This window comes from Pristis pectinata, chromosome 20, assembly GCF_009764475.1.
Source record: "Pristis pectinata isolate sPriPec2 chromosome 20, sPriPec2.1.pri, whole genome shotgun sequence".
Lineage (NCBI taxonomy): Eukaryota > Metazoa > Chordata > Chondrichthyes > Rhinopristiformes > Pristidae > Pristis > Pristis pectinata.
Genome location: NC_067424.1, coordinates 36320550 through 36343507, shown reverse-complemented (window position 1 = coordinate 36343507; position 22958 = coordinate 36320550). Strand labels below are relative to the sequence as shown.

The window sequence follows — 22958 nt, the reverse complement described above, 5'->3', positions numbered from 1 at the left end:
TAGCTTCCATCGTTTTCTCCACAGTAAAAACTGAAGAGAAATATTCATTAAAAATCTCATGAGTTTACCTTGGTTCCATACACAGGCAGCCATGCTGATCTTTTATCTCCAACCATTCCCCTTCTCACAGCATTTTCCCATGCAACCAAAGGAGATACAACACCTGCATCTTTACTTCTTCCCTTCCCACCATCTCGGAACACAAAATGTCCTTCCAGGTTAACCAGCTTGCACTTTTTCCAATCTAGTGTACTGCAAATGGTGCTCATGACATGGTTTCCTCTATTTTGGGAAAACCAAACCCTGATTGAGTGACTACTTTGCCCACCACCTTCATTCAGTCTGCATGGGGGTGACCCTGAGCTTCTTTTTGTCCATCACATTAATTCTTCATCTCACTTCCACTCTGACCTTCTGTTTGTGGCTTCCTGCACTGTTCCAACACTGCCCAATGTAAGCTTGAGGAACAGCATCTCACCTTCCATCTGGGCATGTTGTAGCTATCAGGTCTCAACATCAAATTCAACAATTACAGGTAACTTGTTTTCACTGTCTGTATCAGAATTAACCAGTCCTGCTGTAAGGTTTACTCAGTCTCTCCACAAACACCACAAACACTGACTGATCTGCTGGCATTTCCAGCATTCTTATTTTGATTTCAGTTCCCTGCAGTGGCTCTGACATGCACTTCAAAGCTTTTAACCTGTTCCTTTGTTTTTACCCTCTCTCACAAACTATCAACTATACTTCTTTGTAAACAGCATATCAGCAAGACAATCCTGGTTTTATCCCTTTGTTCTATCCATCACTCCCTGCCCTCTTTTCAACTTGAAACTTGTTTTCTCACTTTTTCAGTTCTAATGAAGGATCTTTCAGCAAAAACATCAACTTAGTGTAGCGGTTAGTGTAACGTTATTACAGCGCCAGCGACCCAGGTTCAATTCTGGCCACTGTCTGTAAAGAGTTTGTACGTTCTCCCCGTCTGTGTGGGTTTCCTCCGGGTGCTCTGGTTTCCTCCCACATTCCAAAGATGTATGGGTTAGGAAGTTGTGGGCATGCTATGTTGGTGCTGGAAGCGTGGCAACACTTTGTGGGCTGCCCCCAGAACACTCTACGCAAAAAGATGAATTTCACTGTGTGTTTCGATGTACATGTGACTAATAAAGGTATCTTTCTGCTGATGCTGCAACCTACTGAGTGTTTCCAGCATCTTCTGTTTTTAATCTTTATTTTCTGGAACTTAGAAAATTGGGAAGTGATCTCAATGACAGGGCTCAACAGGCTCTCCGTCCTCTCCTGTCTGACTGCAGTACACCTGTGCTAAATGCCAGTCCTTATGAAACATGCCATTCTAATCCAATCTATTCCCTTATGGAGCTCTGCAGAGACGGGCACACTTGTACATGGGGTGTTCTTCTGTTTGTGGAAATTGGGGACAACACCCTCTCTAAGTGATTCCAGTGGCATTGCTAGGGCAGTAAGCTGCAGCTCAGCATTCCCTGCCCAGCCAAAACCTGAGAAGTGCGATGAGGCAGCAATCATAGAATCATACAGCGTAGAAACAGCCCTGTGGCCCAGCATTTCCATGCCAGTCATCAAGTACCCATCTATGCTAATCTCATTGTCCAGCATTTAGTCCACAGCCTTCCATGACATGGTGTTTCAGGTGCACTCTTTAAATGTTATGAGAGTATCTACCCCCACCATCCTCTCAACCAGTGTGGTCCAGATTTTAATGACCTTCTGGGTGAAAAAGTTTGTCCCCTCGAAATCTCCTATCCCTTTCTTTAAACCAATGCCTTCTGGACATAGTTTCCTCTACTAAGGAAAATAGTTTCTCACACTCTGTCCTATCTGTACTCCTCAATCAGTTCCCCCTTCAGCCTTCTCCATGCCAAGGAAAGCAAACCCAGCCTATCCAATCTATCTCATTGCTGAAACACTCCAGCATAAGCAACATCCTGGCGAATTTGCCTTGCACTCTCTCTAGTATAATCAAGTCCTTCCAACTGTATGGCAACCACACACAGTACTCCAGCTGTGACCTAACTAGCATTTTTTTATAAAGCTGTACCATAATCTTCTTACTCTTATATTCTAAGCCCCAGCAAATAAAGTCAAATGTTCCTTATGTCTTCTTAACCACCTTATCTCTCTACCTGTGCTGCTCCCTTCCTTGAACGTGTACACCTTGGTCTCGCTGTTCCTTGGTAATTCCTAGGGTCCAACCATTCAATGTGCATAGCAGACTCTTAACAGTTCTCCTGAAATGTATCACCTCATATTTTTCAGGATCAAATTCCTTGCCCACATTACAAACTCATCAATATTGTTTTCACAGCGAAGGGCTACCTTCACTATTAAAAACACCAGCAATTTCCAAAGTCATCCATGAACTTACAAACATACCTACTACATTCAGTTTGTTAATCAGCAAGGGTCCTAGCTCTGGACACGGGCTCCTAATCACAAAAACCCTCCACTATCACTGTTTTCTTCCCATCACCAAGCCAATTTCAGATCCAATTTACCAAAATGCCTTGGATCCTATGGGCCCTTACCTTTTAGATTATTCTCCAATGAAGAACCTTGTCATGGGCTTTAGTGGAGTCCATGCAGGCTACATCAACTGTACTACCCACATCAATACATTTCAAAAGATTCAGATTAGTCAAGGAGAATTTCTCCTGAACAAAGTCTTGTTAATTATTCTTGATTAATCAGTGTCTCTCCTGGTACGGATTAATCCTGTCCCTCGACCATGTTGAACTGCTAATATTATCTCATCACCAAACACACCTCATAACCGTAAAAATGCTTGCACCTTACTGCAGTATGGATTGTTTTGCATACATTGGCCTCTGTGCAACATTTCCATATCTTACATATCTCCTTACAACACAGGCCATTCAGCTCATCGAGTCTATACCAGCTCACAGAGCAAATCCATTCCCCCTCAAATTTTCCCTGTAATCTATCCTCCTCACATTCTCATTAATTCTGCTACCCACCTACAGTAGAGGCAATCTACAGCAGTCAATTAACCTACCAACCCGCACATCTTTGGGACATGGCAAGAAATCAGAGCACCCAGAGGAAACCACTGCGGTCACAGGGAGAACAGCCACATTGTGAGAAGTGTGGGTGCTGAGTGCAGGGAATAGGTCCTGAGACATAGTAAGCAGCAAGTGCAACAGCACTGAAAGAAATGGAGCATGGACTGGGAGAGAGATATGGAGAGAAAGAAAACAGAGTGACATGCTAGGAGAGGCACTGAGAGAGGGAAAGGAAGAGAGGGGAAAAGAAAAAGGCAGAGACAGAAAGAGAGAGGAAGAGGCACAGAGAGCAGCATAGACCTGGAAAGGGAAAAGACATACAGAGAGACATATGAAGGCTTTAGAAAGGGTGCAGGTTTACCAGGATGCTGCCTGGATTAGAGGGTAGGAGCTATGAGGGGAGGTTGGACAAACTTGTTTACTCTGCAGCATCAGAGGCTGAGGGGGCAACCTGTTAGAAGTCTATAAAGTTATGAGAGGTGGACAGTCAGAATCTTTTTCTCAGGATAGAAATGTCAAGTACTAAAGGACATGCATTTAAGGTGAGAGGGGAAAGTTTAGAGGGGAAAATTTAAAGGGGGATGTTTAAAGGAGATGTGTGGGGCAAGTTTTTTTTAAACATCGAGAGTGGTAGATGCCTGGAATGGGCTGCCAGGGGTAGTGGTGGAAGCAGATATGATAGTGGTGTTCAAGAGGCTGTTAGACACACAAATATGCCGGGAATGGAGGGATACAGATCATGTACAGCCAGAAGGGATTTAGTTTAATTTGGCATCGTGTTTGGCGGAGAGTTCGTGGGCCGAAGGGCCTGTTCCTGTGCTGTACTGTTCCACGTTCTGACAGAAAGAGAAACTGCAGAGACTTGTGGACACAGCCCAGCGCATCACGGAAATCAGCCTCCTCTCAATGGACTCTGTCCATACCTCCTGCTGCCTTGGTGAAGCAGCCTGCATAATTAAAGACCCTACCACCTGGGTCATTCTCTCTTCTCTCCTCTCCCATCAGGCAGAAGGTACAGGAGCCTGAGGGAATATACCACCAGGTTCAAGGACAGCTTCTATCCCACTGTGATAAGACTATTGAATGGTTCCCTTATACGATGAGATGGACTCTTGACCTCACAATCTACCTTGTTTGACCTTGCACCTTATTGTCTACCTGCAATGCACTTCCCTGTAGCTGTGACACTTTACTCTGTATTCTGTTATTGCCTTTACCCCGTACTACCTCAATGCACTGTGTAATGAATTGACCTGTGTAATGAATTGATCTGAATTGATCTTTGATCAAGTTTTTCACTGTACCTCGGTACAAGTGACAATAATAAACCAATACATGCAGGGCAGCAGGGAAAGGGAGACAGATACGTGGAGAGGGAGAGCGACAGGGTTATGGCAAGGGAGAGAGACAGAAGGAAGGAAAGACAAAGGGGAGAAGGGAGACGATGTGTGTCTTGTAAGTAAAGATGCCACAGAGTGTGAATGGAGCTGAAGATGCAATGAAGTGGTAGGTTGTGAGGACTCACCTTGAACAATCTTGTGAGATCGTGATTCTTTTTTCAACACAAGTGTTCAGTGTGGGTAATGTTGATCCTAGCCAAGACCCCCTGGTAACCTGTAAGTGTCACCTGCAGTTAGTCTCAAATGGTTATCTATGGGTGTTATGGTCTACCAACCTCTTCAGTAAACCCAAGGCTACACTTCCTGATTTCAAGAATCATTGGCCAGTATCAATTAAACTGCACTTTCCAATAGTTGGAAGACTCTGGGCGATCTTGTGCCTGTGCACTTTCATTGCTTATGAGGTTGTAATTGCAGAGGGCAAAAAACATTACAAGAGCTTTTCAGTAAAGCCTGATGTTTGGAAGCAACATGGCATTTCATAAGATAGCCCAACAACCCTGTTCTTCCCAATTGCATCCTGCAGCATCTCCACCTTTTAAGAGCTTTTAAAAACATCTTTAAGCAACACGTATCACTATTTTGATATCCTGAGTTCAATGCCAATTTCCTGATCACCAACAATTGAGCATCTTTCCTCTGTTGCTGACCAATGCATGTTCCTAGTTATAATGCAAAAAATCCATCACAAAATAAACATTCCGAACTATATTTCTGAAGTATCACATTACATAGTTCAGACCACAATCAAGTGATAGTTCTTGTACATTCTTTAAGAACTAATATTCTGGATGCCTTTGCCTGTCCTAGTGCTTCTACCCAGAAGTTGCTTAGTGAATGTAGCATGGCTCATGGAAGGCTGCTTTCAGTGGAGGAGACTGCATGTGACCTTGAGCAACTCTGGGCCGAGGAGAGAACCTTATTAAGGGCTAGGCGGCAATGATCTGGGCTGGCTGCCTGATTGAGAGGCAACAGCAAAAGGAATAGAGTGGAAGAGGTAAATCAAAGAATGTTGTCATCCTTAAAGTCAGAGAGGAGTGTTGAGGGGCATTTTCTGACTAAGTGCCCTTCAGTGCTGGGACCTCTGTTGTTTGTAATATTAGTGATTTGGATGAAAATCCAAGTGGTCTGAATAGCAATGAAAACACTATGATGCTGGAGGAACTCAGCAGGCCAGGCAGCATCCGTGGAGAAAAGCAGGTAGTCAACGTTTCAGGTCAGGACCCTTCTTCAGGACTGAAGATAGGAAAAGGGGAAGCCAGATATATAGGAGGGAAAAGCAGAGCAGTGATAGGTGGAGAAAAGAGGGTAGGCAGACCACCTTGTGCCCACCCCACCTCCCCTCTTTTGTCCTCTCTCAATGAACACAATGAATGGTAGAGAACACTTGAATGGTGAAATTGCCTTTTCCAGTTCTCAAGTTCCAAAATTCAAGTTATATCTATTCTAAGACTTAGGAGCCAAGAGGAATTTTTATATACTTCCATATCCATAGTGTCTTGCACAATCTCACAAAGTTCCAGAGGCTCCCAACCACCAAAGTACTTTTGAAGTGCATTCACTGTTGGGAAATAGAAACACAGCAGCCAACTTATCCAGAAACAGATGTGACAATGGTGAATCCAATTCCCAGAAAAAGCAAATACCACAGACGATGGAAATCTGAAATAAAATCAGGTCCATCAAGAGTCTAAAATTAATTGCAAATTAATCAGAGCTTTATTTGCACTGTTAAACCAAAGCAAAATGCCAATATTTTTGAATGGTCTGATGGAGAATGTTCTGCCTTTATAACCTCTAAAAATGCAATTTAAAAATCCCAGTTTTACAAAATCCTGTGAGGTGCTCCTGTCTCTGCCATCTCCTCCAATCATTTGTGTACTTACAATCTCAGATTCTCACGTCCAAAACTCCTGATGCGACCCATGATCAAATAGTTTTGTTCCATCCACTGCTAAGCTTACACATTAAGACTTTTTTTTTGAAGTAGCTACAAGAGTAGCTCGGGGAGAGAGAAGCCCAGGAAGGCAGACTGCCCCTGGCTTTCTACCTCCTTTATTTGTCGGTACCAAGCCAGACTGAGGTGAGCTGGTCAGATTCAAGGTGATGCAAAGAATATGAATTAATACTGGAATGGATCCAAATCTTGGGCCTTTGCTGAATCTCCTGCTCCATCTGCATATGCCTCTCTTCGTATCCCATCCACTCCACTCAACCCACTTCTCTGCGAATCTCCTGATGCAGGGTTTCAACTAGAAACATCGACAATTCCTTTCTTCCCATGGATGCTGCTCGACCCGATTATTTCATAGAACATTACAGCACAGTACAGGCCCTTCGGTCCACAATGTTGTGCCAACATTTTATCCTGCTCTGAGATCTATCTAACCCTTCCCTCCCACATAGCCCTCTATTTCTCTATCATTCATGTGTCTAGCTAAGAGTCTCTTAAATGTCCCTAATGTATCTGCCCCCACAACCTCTGCCGGCAGTGTGTTCCACACACCCACCACTCTGTGTAAAAAAAAACTTGCCCCTGACATCCCCCTTATATCTTCCTCCAAGCACCTTAAAATTATGCCCCCTTGTATTAGCCACTGTCGCCCTGGGAAAAAGTTTTTGACTGTCCACTCGATCTATGCCTCTTATCATCTTGTACACCTCTATCAAATCACCTCTCATCCTCCTTCTCTCCAAGGAGAGAAGCCCTAAGCTCATTCAACCTATCCTCATAGGACAGCAAATTTCCTCCAGCAGACTGTTTTTTGCTCTTCTTTTCCTTCCCCTCTGACCACTTTTCTCATTCCTTTTCTCCCCGCTCTTCCTTCCTCGTTCCACCAGCCACCCCCCCGCCCCCCAGGCTTGATTCCCAACAGATTCCACAGGAGCAGCTGAACACCCATTAACTACAATCCCCATTGCGTGTCTACAAGTTAGGTAGGAGACTCCCTACATGTTTCTGTCTTCACCGCCATGATTCATGCTTCTCTCCTCTCTTTTCCTTCCTCTTCCTTTGTCCCATCCTATAACCATCATCTTCCTTCCAAACCTCTCTCCACAATCCTCCCTCATTCTCTTCACCATTCTGGAGCTTCCCATTCACTGCTGCGCTCTTCCTTCTCCCCAAACCTTTTGAATCATTTCATCTAGCTTCCCCCTTCTTGTAATCCATTCTCCCACTTGCTTCCCTTCGTAAATTGTATCTGTTCTCTTTCCTCCCTACTTCATCTACCTGTCATTTTATCACCCACACCCTCCTCCTTTGCTGCCATCGTCCTTCCTTCCTTCTCCTTTTCCTTCACCTCAAAACCCTCTTCTCCCCATTTTCCTCCCACATTCCATCTTCTTTATGCCTCCCTCCACCTCACTCACCCATCCCACAGCTTGTCCCCCTATAGCCCTTCCCTACCTCTTTGCTCTCCTCATTCCACGCACCATTCCACCTTTACTCCTCCTTCCTATAATTTCCACTTCCTACTCTCTCCTCATTTTCCTTCTCAACTTCCACTCTTCAATAATAAGGATATAGTGGCAGTCATTTTGCTCACCTGGCCAAGAATGATAAACATGGATAAAGGAAGATACTAGTCATAATCAGTAACTCCTTGCTCCTCACTAAAAAAAAGCTTTGGATCCACAACCGAACGCAATGAAGCACTCATCGCAGTAGTTAGAGGGGGCAATGTTCAATCACATATTCTCTTTTCCACACCCACTGTCATTCAGGGCCATAGATTAATTACAACACACAGAGCATGCTCATAGAAACTACTGCATTGGCAGAAGGCTCGCCTGTCATAGTCATATGCAAGGGCTACGAGCAGTTTTGGATTTTACTGGCTAGTTCATCTATGGAAAACAGAATAACAAATATAATTAAAAGATTATTTTTAAAGCACAGCTGTGCTTTACCTAGTTTTTCATCGTCATAGCTGCATCCCAAATTTTTCTCATTTTCCTCATTGAACTCATACAATGAATCATAGGTTGTTTTCTCCTTCTGGTTTTTTACAGAATTTCTTCGTCCTGTTGCTTTATGAGCCATTTTTCCAATCAATCAATCAAATCTAGAATAAGTAAAAAGTTATAGCAAAATTATTAATACTTTCATAATGTGGAGAAAAAAACTCCAAAAAACACTTTGCAAAAAATAGTTCCAAAAGTCAACCCGTGACAACATGCGTTCAGCTGATCATTTGATCATTAGCATTACTGAAGTGATAAATTAAAAGCCTTTTTTGAGTACTGTTTTATCAGAAAACAAATGATATTAGCCCTTCCAGGCACATTCCCCACCACAGCCAGAAAGCAGCTAAACATGCATTGGTTGCCAGAGAAGAAAGACAGGCTTTGATGGAGACAGCGAGAGACAGACAGAACTCCCGCATCCACATGGACTCTAATGTACTAATTGTTGGGATCAATAGCAGAAAGGACGTCCTGTGCAGTGGAACAGCCAACTATGAAGAATCTGTCAGGAAGTGGCAGACTTCCTACTATAATATTACCTGCAATTCCATCTGTCCACAATGGCAATCCCAAACAAAGGACCAGATAATATCACAACTTTAGAAGATATCTTAAGGTGAGGTCTACTGCCAATACTACTGCTTCCTACTGACACTAATACTAACCATTAATCTATAGCACGTCCAACACACCAGCCCTCACCCTGAGACATTCCATTCCACACACAGTGACAAGAACAAAAAGGAATCAATATTCTTCACCACTTTCATTTAGGTAAAAAACAATATGGAATTGGAGACGGCCCTCTTAATTTCAGTGCCTCACCAGCATCAGGGAAGTCATAATTTGAGGAAGAGGAGCCTCTGAACCACAAATTGGGAAGCAGATGCCACACCTAATTTGCAAATTATGCTCATCAGAAATGTTTCATACTGATGCTAAAATTCCTTTTTTGTTTTGATCAACTGTACACTGTCTCATTATCATTTGTGCTGCTGTATCTCCATAAAGGTTATTCTGCTGCAGTTTGTAACACACTTAGGCGCGAGATGAGATTCCTTTCTTCAGGAAGTAATGAACTTGTGGAAGGCTAAACCACAGAAACCCACGGAAAGCAAGTTGCTGAATATATTTCAAGAACTAAAATGATTTCTCAACACAAAATACATGAAGGGACACAAGGAGAGAACAGGAACATGGCACTGCAATGTAAAGGCTAAATGGTTGAAGTCTCTTTTAGATGATCACTGCCTGGCACTTGTATACTACAAAGGTAACTTGCCAGTTATGCACACTTGGTTGTTATCTAGGTCTTCCCCCTTAGAGATGTAGTCTATTTAATTTTCCAAGGAGTTACAGATATATTTGATTGGGCAGTTATCAAACAATTGATAGGTGGGACTCAGCCCTCTTCCCTGAGGAACTCATGCAGCAAATCCTATATGAGGCAGGATGACTGCCCTCCAACCACCACAATCATCTTCTTTTGTACAGAGTACAAGACCAATTTGTAGAATGTACAAGGGCCATTAGTTGGGTATAGGTACTAATGCACCGGAGAGCAGTATACTGATGGCCAAACTCCTTGATGCCAAGAATACTCACTGTTACCTCAAATTGGCAATGCAGCTCTTTGGTCTATGTTGGGAGAAAGGGTTTAATAAAGTCTAGAACTGAGTGATCCTGCTGAAATCCAAAGTGGATATATGAATAATAAGGCCATGATGTTTGATAGCTCTGTTCTTTTCACTTCTTTTCACTCTGATGATGGGAGTGTCATCTTATTAGACAGTAATAAACTAGATTAGATTTGGCCTGCTTTTTGGAACAGGACACACCTGGGAATTTTTCCACATTGATTCATAGATACCAATGTTGTAAGTGTTCTGGAACACCTTGGATAGAGACATAGTTCATTCTGTAATGCAACTTTTCAGTGCTGCAGCTGGATGTTGCATGATCTCACAGCCTTTGCTATATTCAGTGCTATCACCATTTCTTGATATCATAAGGAGTAAAATGAATTAGCACAAGACTGGCATATGTGATAGTAGGGACTGCAGGACCATCCACTCAGACTTGTGACTGACGGCAGCCACAGAGCTTTAGCCTTTTGGCACTAATATGCAGGTCCCACTACCATGAGCATGGGGATGTGCTTGGAAATTCTTCATCCCATCAGCTGTTTAATTCTCCTTCAACAGCCATGAAGAGATGTGGCAGGATTGGAATTCTGATCTGATTCCCTGGTTCGCAATGGCGATTAGCTCTGTATGCTGTTAGCACACTGGTGGTTCCATGCTTCCCCTGTTGCAGCTTCACAAGGTTGGCATCTCATCTTTAGAAACATTTGGTCTTGTTTGTGATATGCTCCTCTAAACTGTTCATCGGGCCAGGTTATACACATAGCTTGTCAGTAATGCTACAAAGAGGGACACGTGTCTTCAGTTTGAAGACGCAACTTTGTCACAAGGGCCATTAGTTGGTTACAGGTACCAATGACACATGGACAAATGCATTTGCGAGTGGCACACTGATTTAGACAAACAAGGAGGTTAATGCCTCCTGTATCCTCCTTAAAACATACTTCACTCCAACCACATTTTCCAACACTGGAAATTCACACCATCTCTTCCCAATTTCTCCAGCACCTCACACTCTCTTAATTCTCCTGTCCGCAGCCACCTCCCAGCACCTCATACCTACCTCTCCAACACCTGGCAACCCCCTCCTCTCCCCCGACACCTGGCACCCTCCTCCCCGACACCTTTCACCCTCTCCCCACCTTGCATCCCCTCCCCAACACTTCACAAGCTCTTTTCCTCCCCGACACCTTGTGCTCCTCACCCCCGACACCAGGCACCCTCCCTTTTCCCAACATTCGGAAACCCCTCCTCCCGACACCATATGCTTCCTCTCCAAGGCCTCTCACCCCTCCCCGACACTTCTCAACCCCCATCCTCTCCCCCACACCTCATGCACCCTCCCTGACACCTCGTGCCCCTACCCTCTCTCCCAACACCTCATGCCCCTGACTCCTCATGCCCCCTCCCTGACACTTCTTCCCCCACTCCTCACACCCCTTCCCCCCACACCCCCTCGATGTCCAACACCCCACGCCCCCTCCCCGACACCCTACGCTTCCTCTCCAAGGCCTCTCACCCCTCCCCGACACTTCTCAACCCCCATCCTCTCCCCCACACCTCACGCACCCTCCCTGACACCTCATGCCCCCTCCCTGATACTTCTTCCCCACCCCTCACACCCCTTTCCTCCTCACGCCCCTTCCCCTCCTTTCCACGCCCCCTTACCCTCCGACACCCTTGCCCACCACCACAATATCTCACGCCCCCTCCTGTCAGTCGACGTTTTCCCGCGACCTTTCATCCGTCGCCCATTGCCCGCTCCGCCCTCACCCTGACGCCTAAGGGCGGGAAGCCTCCGCGCCTGCGCCTCCCTCTCCCGCCGCCGCCGCTCCAGCGGAAAGCCGGGCTCGCGCTCCGTCGGCAGCCAATCGGGCAACGCCAGCAGCACACGTGATCTGTACCGACAGCCAATCAGTTGATGCTCCTCAGCATTGGCGCGGCAATGCGTTGAGGGCTCGGCGGCTGCAACCACCTGGTCAACTGCAGAGCCCGGCGCTGGGCTGGTCTAAGGGGCATCGACACTCCATGTCTACACGATGCACCTATTAGTCATTTCAGTCATCAAAGCTGGGATGGGTATTGCATTGGTTTGAATATGAAGAGTGGGTGAGCATCAGTAGGACGTGGTGCTGGTGCAGCTCATTTGCACTCCTTTATACAATGCAAGATCACGATGCTAAAGGGAGTTTTTCAAAGCAGCGTCAGCCGCCGTGTAACACCACTTCAAAAGTAGAAAGGACATTTCTGGGCTAGTGTCCGGAGAAACGAGGTTTAAGACCTCCTCCCTCGAGGTTCCTGGCCGTGCCTCTGATAGCCGGTCTACGAGCTGCAGATCACCCAGGACTAACTGCACAATGTCATGAAGTTCCAAGCCCTGAGGTGGCAGTGGACATCACTCATGGATTCAGGCTGGGAGGAGCAGATTTCGGAATCAGCAATCAATCTCCAGACTGTTGTGAAGCAGAGCAGAGAAGTTAGAATTAATGTGAGTGGCCCTTTAAATCGCGCAGCTGCAGAGCAAACAGATCGGACTGGAAGTGCCCAGAGACAGACGTGCTTCAAAACAATATAATCTCATTTCAACTGATAATGCTCTAAAACAGCATTGCATAAGTAAGAGATGTTGGTGCTTGCTAATATGCAATTCCAGGCGGGTCAGTGTCTGAAGGGAAACCACTTAAAGAGTTTGATTGTTTACTCCTGGGACAATCCCTGGAATTACTGTTCAAAAAAATAAGGGTCATCCATTTATGACAGATATGGCAATTTTCTTTCCGTCAGATGGTCGCTTATAGTAAAACGATCATTGAAGACGTTTGGGATTTTAGTGGTGCTGGATCAGCACATTTTCCGGACCATTGAATATTATTAAAAATACACATTTTAATTTTTTTTTAAGATGTTACACAATCTTATAATAAAATTTGCAGTGAACTGGGTAAGTTTACAGTAAAAGAAGCAAAGGAAACAAGACCCTGGTCCTGGAAAGAGAGTGCGGGAACCGGGGCCCAGTGAATGGAAGGGTGTGTGGCAAACATTACCTGGTGAACCAAATGCCAAACTATCAGGGTTTCTGAATGGGCAGACAACAGATTATCGGAATTATCTTCCTCAAAGGGCAGTGGAAGCAGAATCTTTGAATATTTTAAGGCAGAGGGAGATGAATACTTGATAAACAAAGGGGGTGGGGGTGAGACATTACAAAGGGAAGGCAGGAATGAATAGTTGAGGTTACAATCAAGTGAAATCAAGAATAATTCTCACCCACAAAGTGAGCTTTCAGTATTTGGTCAATGAGATCTTGCATTTACATCTGGAAGGGATATTTGGCTGCAGTGCAGGTTGCCTACGTTCTCACAAACACCTCCCCGGCAATTTCCTGCCATGTGCCCCTTGCACAAGGAGGCTGCCTTTGGAAAGCCCTGCTCTCCAGAAGCTTGTGCAAGTTCTCTGTCCCCCTGTGAGGACTCTACCACATCTTCTCCCATCATCCACTCTTTTCTTGCCAACATCTCTCAGTAGCAAGAAGAATGCTTGGTTGTATTGTACTTGAGTCCATCCATCAAGAGCACACTGAAGCCCTGTGTAATTGGCAGAAGGAGCACTCTGCCTCACAAACTGCCCACCTGCCCATCAGACACTGGGTCTTGACACTAACACTGGGACACCGCCCACTTAACCCAACTGTGAATGACCTGCAGTTCGCTCATCAGCTACTTCAGAATCCACAAGTGGAATTAAGTCACTGTCTATCCTGAGAGACTCCAAGAAGAGAGTTGTAGAGTGATCCTTCCTGAGACCACAGACTTGGGAGGTGCAAATCAACAATAAAAACTGCAGATGCTAGAAATTTGAAATAAAAGCAGAAGATGCTGGAAATACCCACTATTTTCTTTCTGCTTTGCGGGGTGCTCTTGGAGTAACCGGGACTAGTACAACTTCTAATGGCTTGTTCCTGAAACAGTTACTTGAGGGAGTCTAGGCACAGTTGTGGAACCAGAACAAACAGCTTTTGTGATTTTTTTTAAAATAAGAGTTTTTGAAACAGTGTTAGGGAGATTGCCAATACTATTTTTAACTGGGAAAAGTAGCACAAACACGATTCTCTATCATTATGTTGATCACAGAGGTCATTAGGGGCTTGCAGGGATAAATTATGGGGGCATTTGCACAGAAAGGGCTTGTATTTACTGAAGATGAATACATGATATGCGAGGATAATTAGAGTTAACAGGTTAGAGACTAAACATAGAAACAGAACCTACAGCACAATTCAGGCCCTTCGGCCCACAAAGCTGTGCCGAACATGTCCCTACCTTAGAGACCCATAGCCCTCTATTTTTCTCAGCTCCATGTACCCATCCAAAAGTCTCAAAAAACGCTATTGTATCCACCGCCACCACCATTGCCGGTAGCCCATTCCACGCACTCACCACTCTGAGTAAAAAAACTTACCCTGACATCTCCCCTATACCTGCTCCCCAGCACCTTAAACCTGTATCCTCTTGTGGCAACCATTTCAGCCCTGGGAAGAAGCCTCTGACTGAGGCTGATGTCAGGAAGCATTTGCTCACTAAAATGGCCGGGGAAATCTAGAATTCTCTGCTCCAAAATGCTGTTGAAGCAGCTTGTCGTGCTGTTGGGGCAGTCTCCCAGCCCTGCAAATGCTGTTGAAATAAGTCATAGCCCTCTCCTGTAGATGGGGCTAGGAGTTGGAGTAATCACTTGCAGAGCTGTGATATCTCTTGGTATCTTTATTAGATCCATCGGTGATATCCAGGAAGAATGCCATTTGTAGTCCAGTGCAAACAATGAAGTAGCCAAGGCGCGAATGAGAGAGTTACTGGAGGAGGACGTGTTGCAGCAGAGATACAACTGACTTTTTAAAGTGCAGCACTTAACAATACCCGGATCAAATTCACGCTGGAGAACTGGTGCTGGTGGGGATTGGCATCAAAAATCGACCTGAACAGTTTATTTATTTGCACAGCTGAAGAAACTCAGAGCTCAGGAGCAGGACACCAGGAAGCTGCTGCGAATACTGGTACCGTTAGCTCCCAGTGTTTGTGGGGTCTGGTTGCAGGATCCTAGTCCTGGTAAGAAAACTGATATTACGGTGTTTGAGTAACAGGTTAGAATCTGGTCACCTGACTCTCCTGAGCGCTTCAATCCCTGTCAATTCAATCATTAACTCCCTCCTCCCTACAATAGTTCCAGCGATGCAATAAAGTGAAAGCATTAGCACAGAAGGTCCCTTCACGTTGCAGTGAAAGTCCCCGTACCTTGCAGATGAAAGTAAGAGGAAAATGCTTTGATTTATATGATGAAAGAATTTTTGTTACAAGATGTTTCACAGTGCTTCATGAAGAGTATGATCCCTGGAGTTTTCCCCACAGTGGTTGAGATCTTTCGTGTCCACCTGCGGCAGGAAGATCTCCAGTCCAACATCTCATCTAGCGCAAGCAATTCTATTGCAGAATCCTCAACAACCTCACTGGAACGCCAGCCGAGATCATGTGCTCTGGACTCTGGAATTGGGCGAACCCATGACCTTTAGTCTCGGAGGCTGGGCCGACAAGTTGTCTTGAAGGGGAGATTGTATGATCAGAATTGCGACATCCCTGTCCCACAGCCAGGGTTTTAAGGAGGGCAAGGATACAACTAAAAACAAAATAATTTGAAAATGATCAAGCATTGGATATGTTGTGCAGACTTAGTACTACGAGTGTGGAGTGTAATTCATGGATGGAGGACAAGCTACCTCTTGAGGAGAGGCAGGAGACTGTGTTAGGAGCCTTTTGGTCCAGGGAATGGATTTGGGTTCAGTTTCTTAGTTTCCAAGCCTCCAAATTTCGAACTGGATCTTGAGGAGCCGTGGAGGTGAGTTGGAAGAGTGGAGCTGTGATGAGCAGTTAGTGTTTACTCTCCAGTTAAGTCCCAGTGCAGTACTCTGATTCAAACGTAAGTGCCTGATAACTCAGAATGGTTATCACTCTTTCACTCACAGATGAACACTTTCAGTTGGCAAGGAAGCATCTGTGGAGAGAGAAGCAGGGGTAACTTTTCAGACAGCAGGCCCTTAATCACAACTTTTCAAGATGTGAGGCCGAAATATTAAATCTGCTGCCTCACTTGCTGAACACTTCAGCATTTTCTGTCTTTATTTAAAGTTCCCATTATTTGCAGAACTTACTTCTGCATAATGACACACATCCTATTGCCCTTGTGTTCACACTAACTCTCATCACCATCGAGGACATCTTCAAGAGGCGGTGCCTCAAGAAGGTGGCATCCATTATTAAAGGCCCCTCACCATCCGGGACATGCCCTCTTCTAATTACTACCATCAGGGAGGAGGTACAGGAATCTGAAGACCCACACTCAACGTTTCAGGAACAGCTTCTTCCCCTCTGTCATCAGACTTCTGAACTGTCTGTGAACCCATGAACTCTACCTGGTTATTCCTCTTTTGCGCTATTTTATTTACTTATTTTTAGTAACATGTAATTTTTATGTCTTGCACTGTAGTGCTGCTGCAAAACAATGTTTCCTGACACATCAGTGATAATAAACCTGATTCTGTTCACACACCCTTTACACTGTCCTCTTCCTGTTCACACCGACTTCCTACCTCCTGTTCACCCCAACAGTCTGTTCATCAACATTTCCAGTTCAGAGTGCCCTTCTTCATCCTGCTCACACTGAAACACTTGTCTTCCTACTCACGCTGACTCTGTTCACCCAGTTCACGCTCAGTTCTCACAGTCCACTTACAATTCAGTTTACACTAACAGCTCACTATCTTCTTCCTGTTCACTGACTCTTCTTTCTGTCACCTTCCTGTTGACCCTAACTCTTCCTAATGCTTTTCCTGTTCATATTCTCTATTCACTCACAGGTCTCTCTCTCGCTCTCTCTCTCTCCACAAACTAGCTTTTCACTATGCTCTTGTTTACTTTACTCTGTGGTCATACTAACTCTAGTCTTACCATCCTCTACTTGTTCACACTCTTCTAAATCTCCTCTCAACGTTCACACAGACTATTTTCTCAGTTCCCACTTCCTCTTCATGTTGACCAACTTCCTGTTCACACCAGTTCTCCATTCATTATCCTCTTTCTGTTCAGCTCTTCACACAATCCCTTCCCTGTTCACACTGACATTCTCCTTTCTTTTTCACTTTCATTCTCACTTTCTTTTCCAAACACTCTTCCTGTTCTTACTCTTGTCCCATGATCCTCTTATTCACGTGACTCACCTCTCACTCTGCATGTCCTAATCATCCTTCCCTATTCGTACAGGGAGTCAGTGGTTCTTCACATTTTAGAGACACAAGAGACTGCAGATTCTGAAATCTGGAGCAAAATGACAAACTTGGAGGAACTCAGCGGATCAGGCAGCATCTGTGGCGGAGAAATGGAGAGTCGAAGTTTCAGGTCAAGACCCTTCACCTACACTGCTGAAGGGTCTTTACTCGAAACACGGACTGTCCATTTCCCTCCACGGGTGCTGCGTGACCTGTTGAGTTCCTCCAATAGTTTGTTTTTTGCTCTTAATTTCTTTCTTCCTGATCACACAAACGTTGTCCCTATCCACTCAGTATTCCCACTGACTCACTTTCACTTCTCTCTTCTTGGTTGGACTAGTTCTATTCTTACTACACTCTCTCTTTACAGACTTTATTCTCACCATCCTCTATTCACTGAATTGGTATCTATGCAGTGGTCTTCACAGTGCGGACTTTGGTGAGCAATGGGTCTTTGGTGAGTTGGGTGTCTAAGTCATTCTCAACCTTGGCTCTTGCTTCAACAGTGTGACATCAGTACAAGTCTGGTAGATAGGATTATGAATCCTTTCTGGCACTCTTATTATTTGTAAGTCGCTAATAAGGGTGAGGCTTGGTCGAGTGGAATGCACCTCCTGCATCACCTGGGAGGTCCCGGACGTTTCCACTGTTCAGGGCCACATGTGTAGGAAATGTCTCCGGCAGCAGCAGCTCGAGCTCTGCAATATGGAGTTGGAGCAGTGGCTGGAGGCACTGTGGTGCATCTGAGAGCTTTGTGAATAGCACGTTTAGGGAGGCAGTCACACGGCATCTTTAAATGTGAATGGGTAGAGAAGCATGGACAGATTAAGAGGAGCAGGAATGTAGTGCACAAGTCTCACTCTCTAACAGATTTTCCCTTTGTGATACTGTTGGGGGTGACGATCCCTCAGTGATGGGCGTGACACCACTAGTGGCTCAGCTGCACGGGGGGGAGGAAAATGAATCCTCCGTCACCATTGCTCTTTCATTCAATGTCTGGGGGACAGATGGGTGTCTCCGTGTCTACGGATCCAGGAAGGTATGTTTGGTGTCAGGGTCAAGGATGTCACCGAACAACTGCAGAATATCCTGGAGGGGAAGGGTGAACATATTGATATCGATGACATGGGTAGGTAAAAGGGGTGAGGTCCTGCAGGCAGAGTTTAGGGAGTTAAAAGGGGTTCAGAAGCAGGAAGTAATTTCAGGAGTGCCATGTGCCAGGAGTGCCAAGAAAGGAGCACAGAGCAGGTGGGACCTATACGAAATGGACTGGTTGCACCTCAACAGGGCTAGGACCAGTATCCTTACAAGGAGATTTTCTTTCTCCAATGCTGTTCGAGAGGGTTTAAACTGGTTTGCTAGGCAAGGGGACATGAACTTCAAAGGGAATTCAGGGATGAGAGAAATAGTGGGAAGGGGAAGTTATAAAAGTAGTAAGCAAAGTAGACGTTGGCAAACAACAAAATCGGGAAACAAAGGTGGTCAAAGTGCAGAAAATTATTAACATGACAAGATTAATGGCACTGTATCTGGGCGCTCAGAGCATTTACAACCTGGGAGATGAATTAAAGGCACAAATGAGTATGATCTCACTGCCATTACGGGAACTTCATTATGGGAAGTTCCAGGGCAGCTGACACTTAGGAAGGACAGGTAAGGAAAAATGAGTTGTGGAGCATTATTAATAAGTGAAGGGATTGGAGCCGTGGGAAATGATGTTGGCTTGACAGATCACTATGTAGAATTAAAATCAATTCGGAATGACGTGCCCCTTCTGCACCCCCATTCAGTCACCAAGTGGAGATGATGCTTATGCACGTTTAGGGCTGAAATCATTAAGGGAAACATCCATTCAACATCCAACCCATCAGTTCCCCTCAAAATCATTTACATTTCATAAAGACTATCCTCTACCCTAAGGGACTACCTCAGAACAACCTGAACCCAGATCAATGAGGTTGAAAATGACTCTAGGTTAATAACTGGGTGTTGTACCATCGTTGATGCAATTTGAAGGAGGTTTACACCAGAGCCACATTTCCAGTGCTAACAGTGGCCCTGATGGAAAGTCAATTGTTAAATTTCCCATTGGGCACTCAGAGGCATAGAACATTGGTGGGAGTTATTTATAGGCTGACAAATATTAGTATTGGGTGTGCCATAAATCAGAAAATTATGGGTTCTTGTAACGGGTAAAACTGTAATCATGGGAGACTTTAACCTATATAAAAATTGGGTGGATCAATTTGCTATAATAAGGATGATGAAGTCATGGAATGTGTATGAGATGTTTTTCTGGATCAATACGTTGAAGGAGAAGACTACGTTGGATCTGCGGTCAGAGGGAGAATGTACAAACTCCATCTAGACAGCACCGGAGGTCTGGTTTGCACCCAGGTCTGTGGAGCTGTAAGGCAGTGGTTCTACCGGCTGCACCACTGTCATCCTATCTTCCCCTTTAGTTAAAGGGAAGGTGTTGGAGGTCCCTGGGGAAAAGTTTGATCTTCAGTGTGAATGTCTCTGTATCGTGCGACAGGACAGCAGTTTGTTCTCTGACTGCCACACAACAGCTGATCCTCAGACCAGTGTAAGGAAAAGCAGCAGTAAACCGTGTGGCTGCACGTGCCAGCCAGGGGCCTGGTATTAAATGTTGTTAGGAGGATTAGAGGGGAGGTGAGGATTGTATCTTTCACCCAGAGGGTGGTAGTGGTCTGGATTCCTCACCTGAAAGGGGTGACAGAGGCACCACATTTACACAGTACTTGAAGATTCGTGACCCGTGGGGCTACGGACCCGGTGCTCAGAGGTGGGATTCGGCTGGTGAGCTGTCTCATGACCAGCACAGACACAATGGGCCAAGTGGCTTCTTTGTGTGTTGTACATTTTCTGAGATTCTTGTAACGTAATTGTGGACGTCCTCTGTATTCTCTTCAGTGCAATTGCGTTGTTCCTGTAATGTAGTGACCAAAACTGTACATCATAATCCAGCTGTGGACCAATGAGCGTTATATCCAATTCTGGTGTGACCTCCCTACTCTTGTATGCAGTGCCTCAGCATCCAATCTGCCTCTTTAACCTTTTCAACCCATTGTACTACCTTTTGAGGATCAGTGGATATTTACCCTACTGTCCCTTTCTTAATCCACACAACTCAATATCCTCCCATTTATTGTGTATTCCCTTGCCTTATTGCACTCTTCTCTGAATTGAATTCCCACTTTTCTGCCCAACTGACCAGACAATCTATATCTTCCTGTAGTCTAAACTTTTCCTCTTCAACCACTTACCCAATTTTTTTGTATCAGGTGCTGACATCTTAAGTGAAGTCTAAATCATTGATGAGTATTACAAAAAGGACCGGGTGCTGACCCCTGTTGAACACTATAGGTAGCAGCCTTCTGTTCAAAATACAAGTCAACCATAATAGTGAAAGAAACGGTGCTGTGCAGCTAAGAAAAGTTTTAAACTAGAGTAGACCCAGACAGTGTCTATTTCTATGTCTCTGAGTGCCCAACAGGAAATTTGACAATTGACTTTCCATCAGGGCCACTGTTAGCACTGGAAATGTGGCTCTGGTGTAAACCTCCTTCAAATTGCATCAACGATGGTACGACACCCAGTTATTGACCCAGAGTCATTTTCAACCTCATTGATCTGGGTTCAAGTTGTTTTGAGGTAGTCCCTTAGGGTAGAGGATAGTCTTTTTGAAATGTAAATGATTTTGAGGGGAACTGATGGGTTGGATATTGAATGGATGTTTCCCTTAATGATTTCAGCCCTAAACGTGCATGTGCACAAGCATCATCTCCACTTGGTGACTGAATGGGGGTGCAGAGGGGGCAATATAGGTTGAACAGTTTCCTACTTGTCCTGTAGGTTACCTCCAGGCCAGCTTGTTGGAGGTGAGAATGAATGAGAAGCGTGTTCAAGCAGTGATGCGTCCTTCATTTTCCCCCAGAGTACATTGTGATTGAGTGTGCAGTGGACTGTTTAGTTAGAATCATGACATGTAACAGATGTATATTGGAGACAAAATTGTTGAGGGCACCAAATTTAAGCTGGCTTCTTCTCCACTGTCTTCTTCTCCACTGTCTTCATATGACAGGGTTGAAAAAAAGCTGTGCATTATAGTTGGTGGTGTTCTCTGCATTCCTCCTGAAGGTGATGCAGGCTAAAGGTCAAGTCCACTGTGCACCTTAATGTACAGGATCCACACTGCAGCTCTGGAAGTACTTTTACCCACTGAGTGGAAGAGGATGTTTACAAAGACTTTGTCTGTGACACACAGCTGGGAGACCCCTCTCTAGTTACTGCAATAAAAAAACACAATGCTGGAAATACTCAGCAGGTCAAGCAGAATCTGTGAAAAGAGAAACAGAGTTAATGTTTCAGTTCGAAGCCTCTGTCAGAACTGGGAAAGTGAGGGAAAAATGTGTAGCTTTAAATTGCAGAGAAGGTGGCGGGAGGGGTAGAGAGAGCAAAGGGAATATCTGTGAAAGGGTGAGGCTGGGTTTGCTGTGGGGTTGAGCTGAGGGGTTTGATGGGAGTGGTTAGAGGGCGATTACACTTTTTTGTCTGTGTGTGTTACTTCCCACAGCCCTGCTATTAGTGTGTTTCAGTTTCCCAGATTAAAGGTATAATGAATTAAGCCCAGGCGCTCATTGAAAGAACTTTGAGTTCCTTTTTTTTCCAAATATGCAGCTCCTCTTCCTTCACTGGTCTTTCAAATAGCAAAAAAAAACCATTCACCCATTCTCCCCTCTTGTTGCTCTGACAATTATCTGATGTCAGAATTTATTTCCTGCCAACAGAAACAGTTTATTTACATCATTAAAATCTCATGAGATTTTCTTTACATGTCATGTTTCTTCTTAACCTGTTCTGTTTGTTGTGAACACACTTGTTTCTCTAGTCTCGCTGCACAACTGAAGTCCCCTATCCCTGGTACAATTCCAGTAAATCCCCTCTGTACCCATTCCAAGGCACAGTATCTTAATTCCAGTGCCAAGAACTGAACACAGCTGAGGCCGAGCTGGTGTTTTATAAAGACCTTCTAATGATCTTCCGGCTGTTCCCTTGTTTCATAAAGCACAGGACTGTGGTTCTACCTCACTGCCTCATCCAAAGGGTGCAGGTGTGAGGAAAGCCCCTACACCTCTGTGAACTGTACCCAGGGTGAGGGAGGTGAAGTGTTGGGGAGCTGAAGCCTGTTTCCTGTAAATGTGTGGGAGGAGAAAGCTCAATCAGTGAATGAGGAAGTGAGACTGCGGTAAGCTGTTGCTGAGGAAGACTTTTTTTCTCAGTTTTGTCGCTCACCTCGCCTGTACATTGAAGCCCTGTCTTGTGTCTCTTTCCTTCCGATAGATTGAGTTTGGGTGGCGACCTTTTCCCTGGAGGATCAGAGCCCTGGGCTGACGGAGATGTGGTGGTTCCAGCAGGGGATGAGCTTCCTTCCGGCCGCGTTGGTCATCTGGTCAGGAGCTGCCTTTGTCTTCTCCTTCATCACGGCTGTCATGCTGCATCACGTTGACCCGTTGGTGCCGTACATCAGGTCAGTCACGTGGTGGGATGGGGTGAAGGT

The 22958-nt window shown here is 45.0% G+C and overlaps 2 protein-coding genes across 3 annotated transcripts in view; one reads left to right on the top strand and one right to left on the bottom strand.

Annotated features, from left to right (window-relative positions):
* The window catches only part of sycp3 (synaptonemal complex protein 3), a 67946-nt gene extending 53469 nt beyond the window's left edge, over positions 1 to 14477 (bottom strand). Inside the window, exons 1-2 of the mRNA XM_052035114.1 lie at positions 14430 to 14477; positions 11842 to 12076 (exon numbers count right to left, since the gene is read on the bottom strand). Coding sequence (XP_051891074.1) covers positions 11842 to 12076; positions 14430 to 14477 — 283 coding nt within the window. The remainder of the gene's footprint in view (positions 1 to 11841; positions 12077 to 14429) is intronic.
* A 381-nt stretch (positions 14478 to 14858) lies between these two features.
* The window catches only part of dram2b (DNA-damage regulated autophagy modulator 2b), a 53908-nt gene continuing 45808 nt past the window's right edge, over positions 14859 to 22958 (top strand). The window contains exons 1-2 of one of the 2 annotated variants that reach the window (XM_052034953.1): positions 14859 to 15167; positions 22742 to 22928. In XM_052034953.1, the coding sequence (XP_051890913.1) occupies positions 22798 to 22928 (131 nt within the window). In that variant the 5' untranslated portion in view covers positions 14859 to 15167; positions 22742 to 22797. Of the gene's footprint in view, positions 15168 to 22483; positions 22647 to 22741; positions 22929 to 22958 lie in introns of those variants that run through there. The other variant, XM_052034954.1, reaches the window with a different exon arrangement.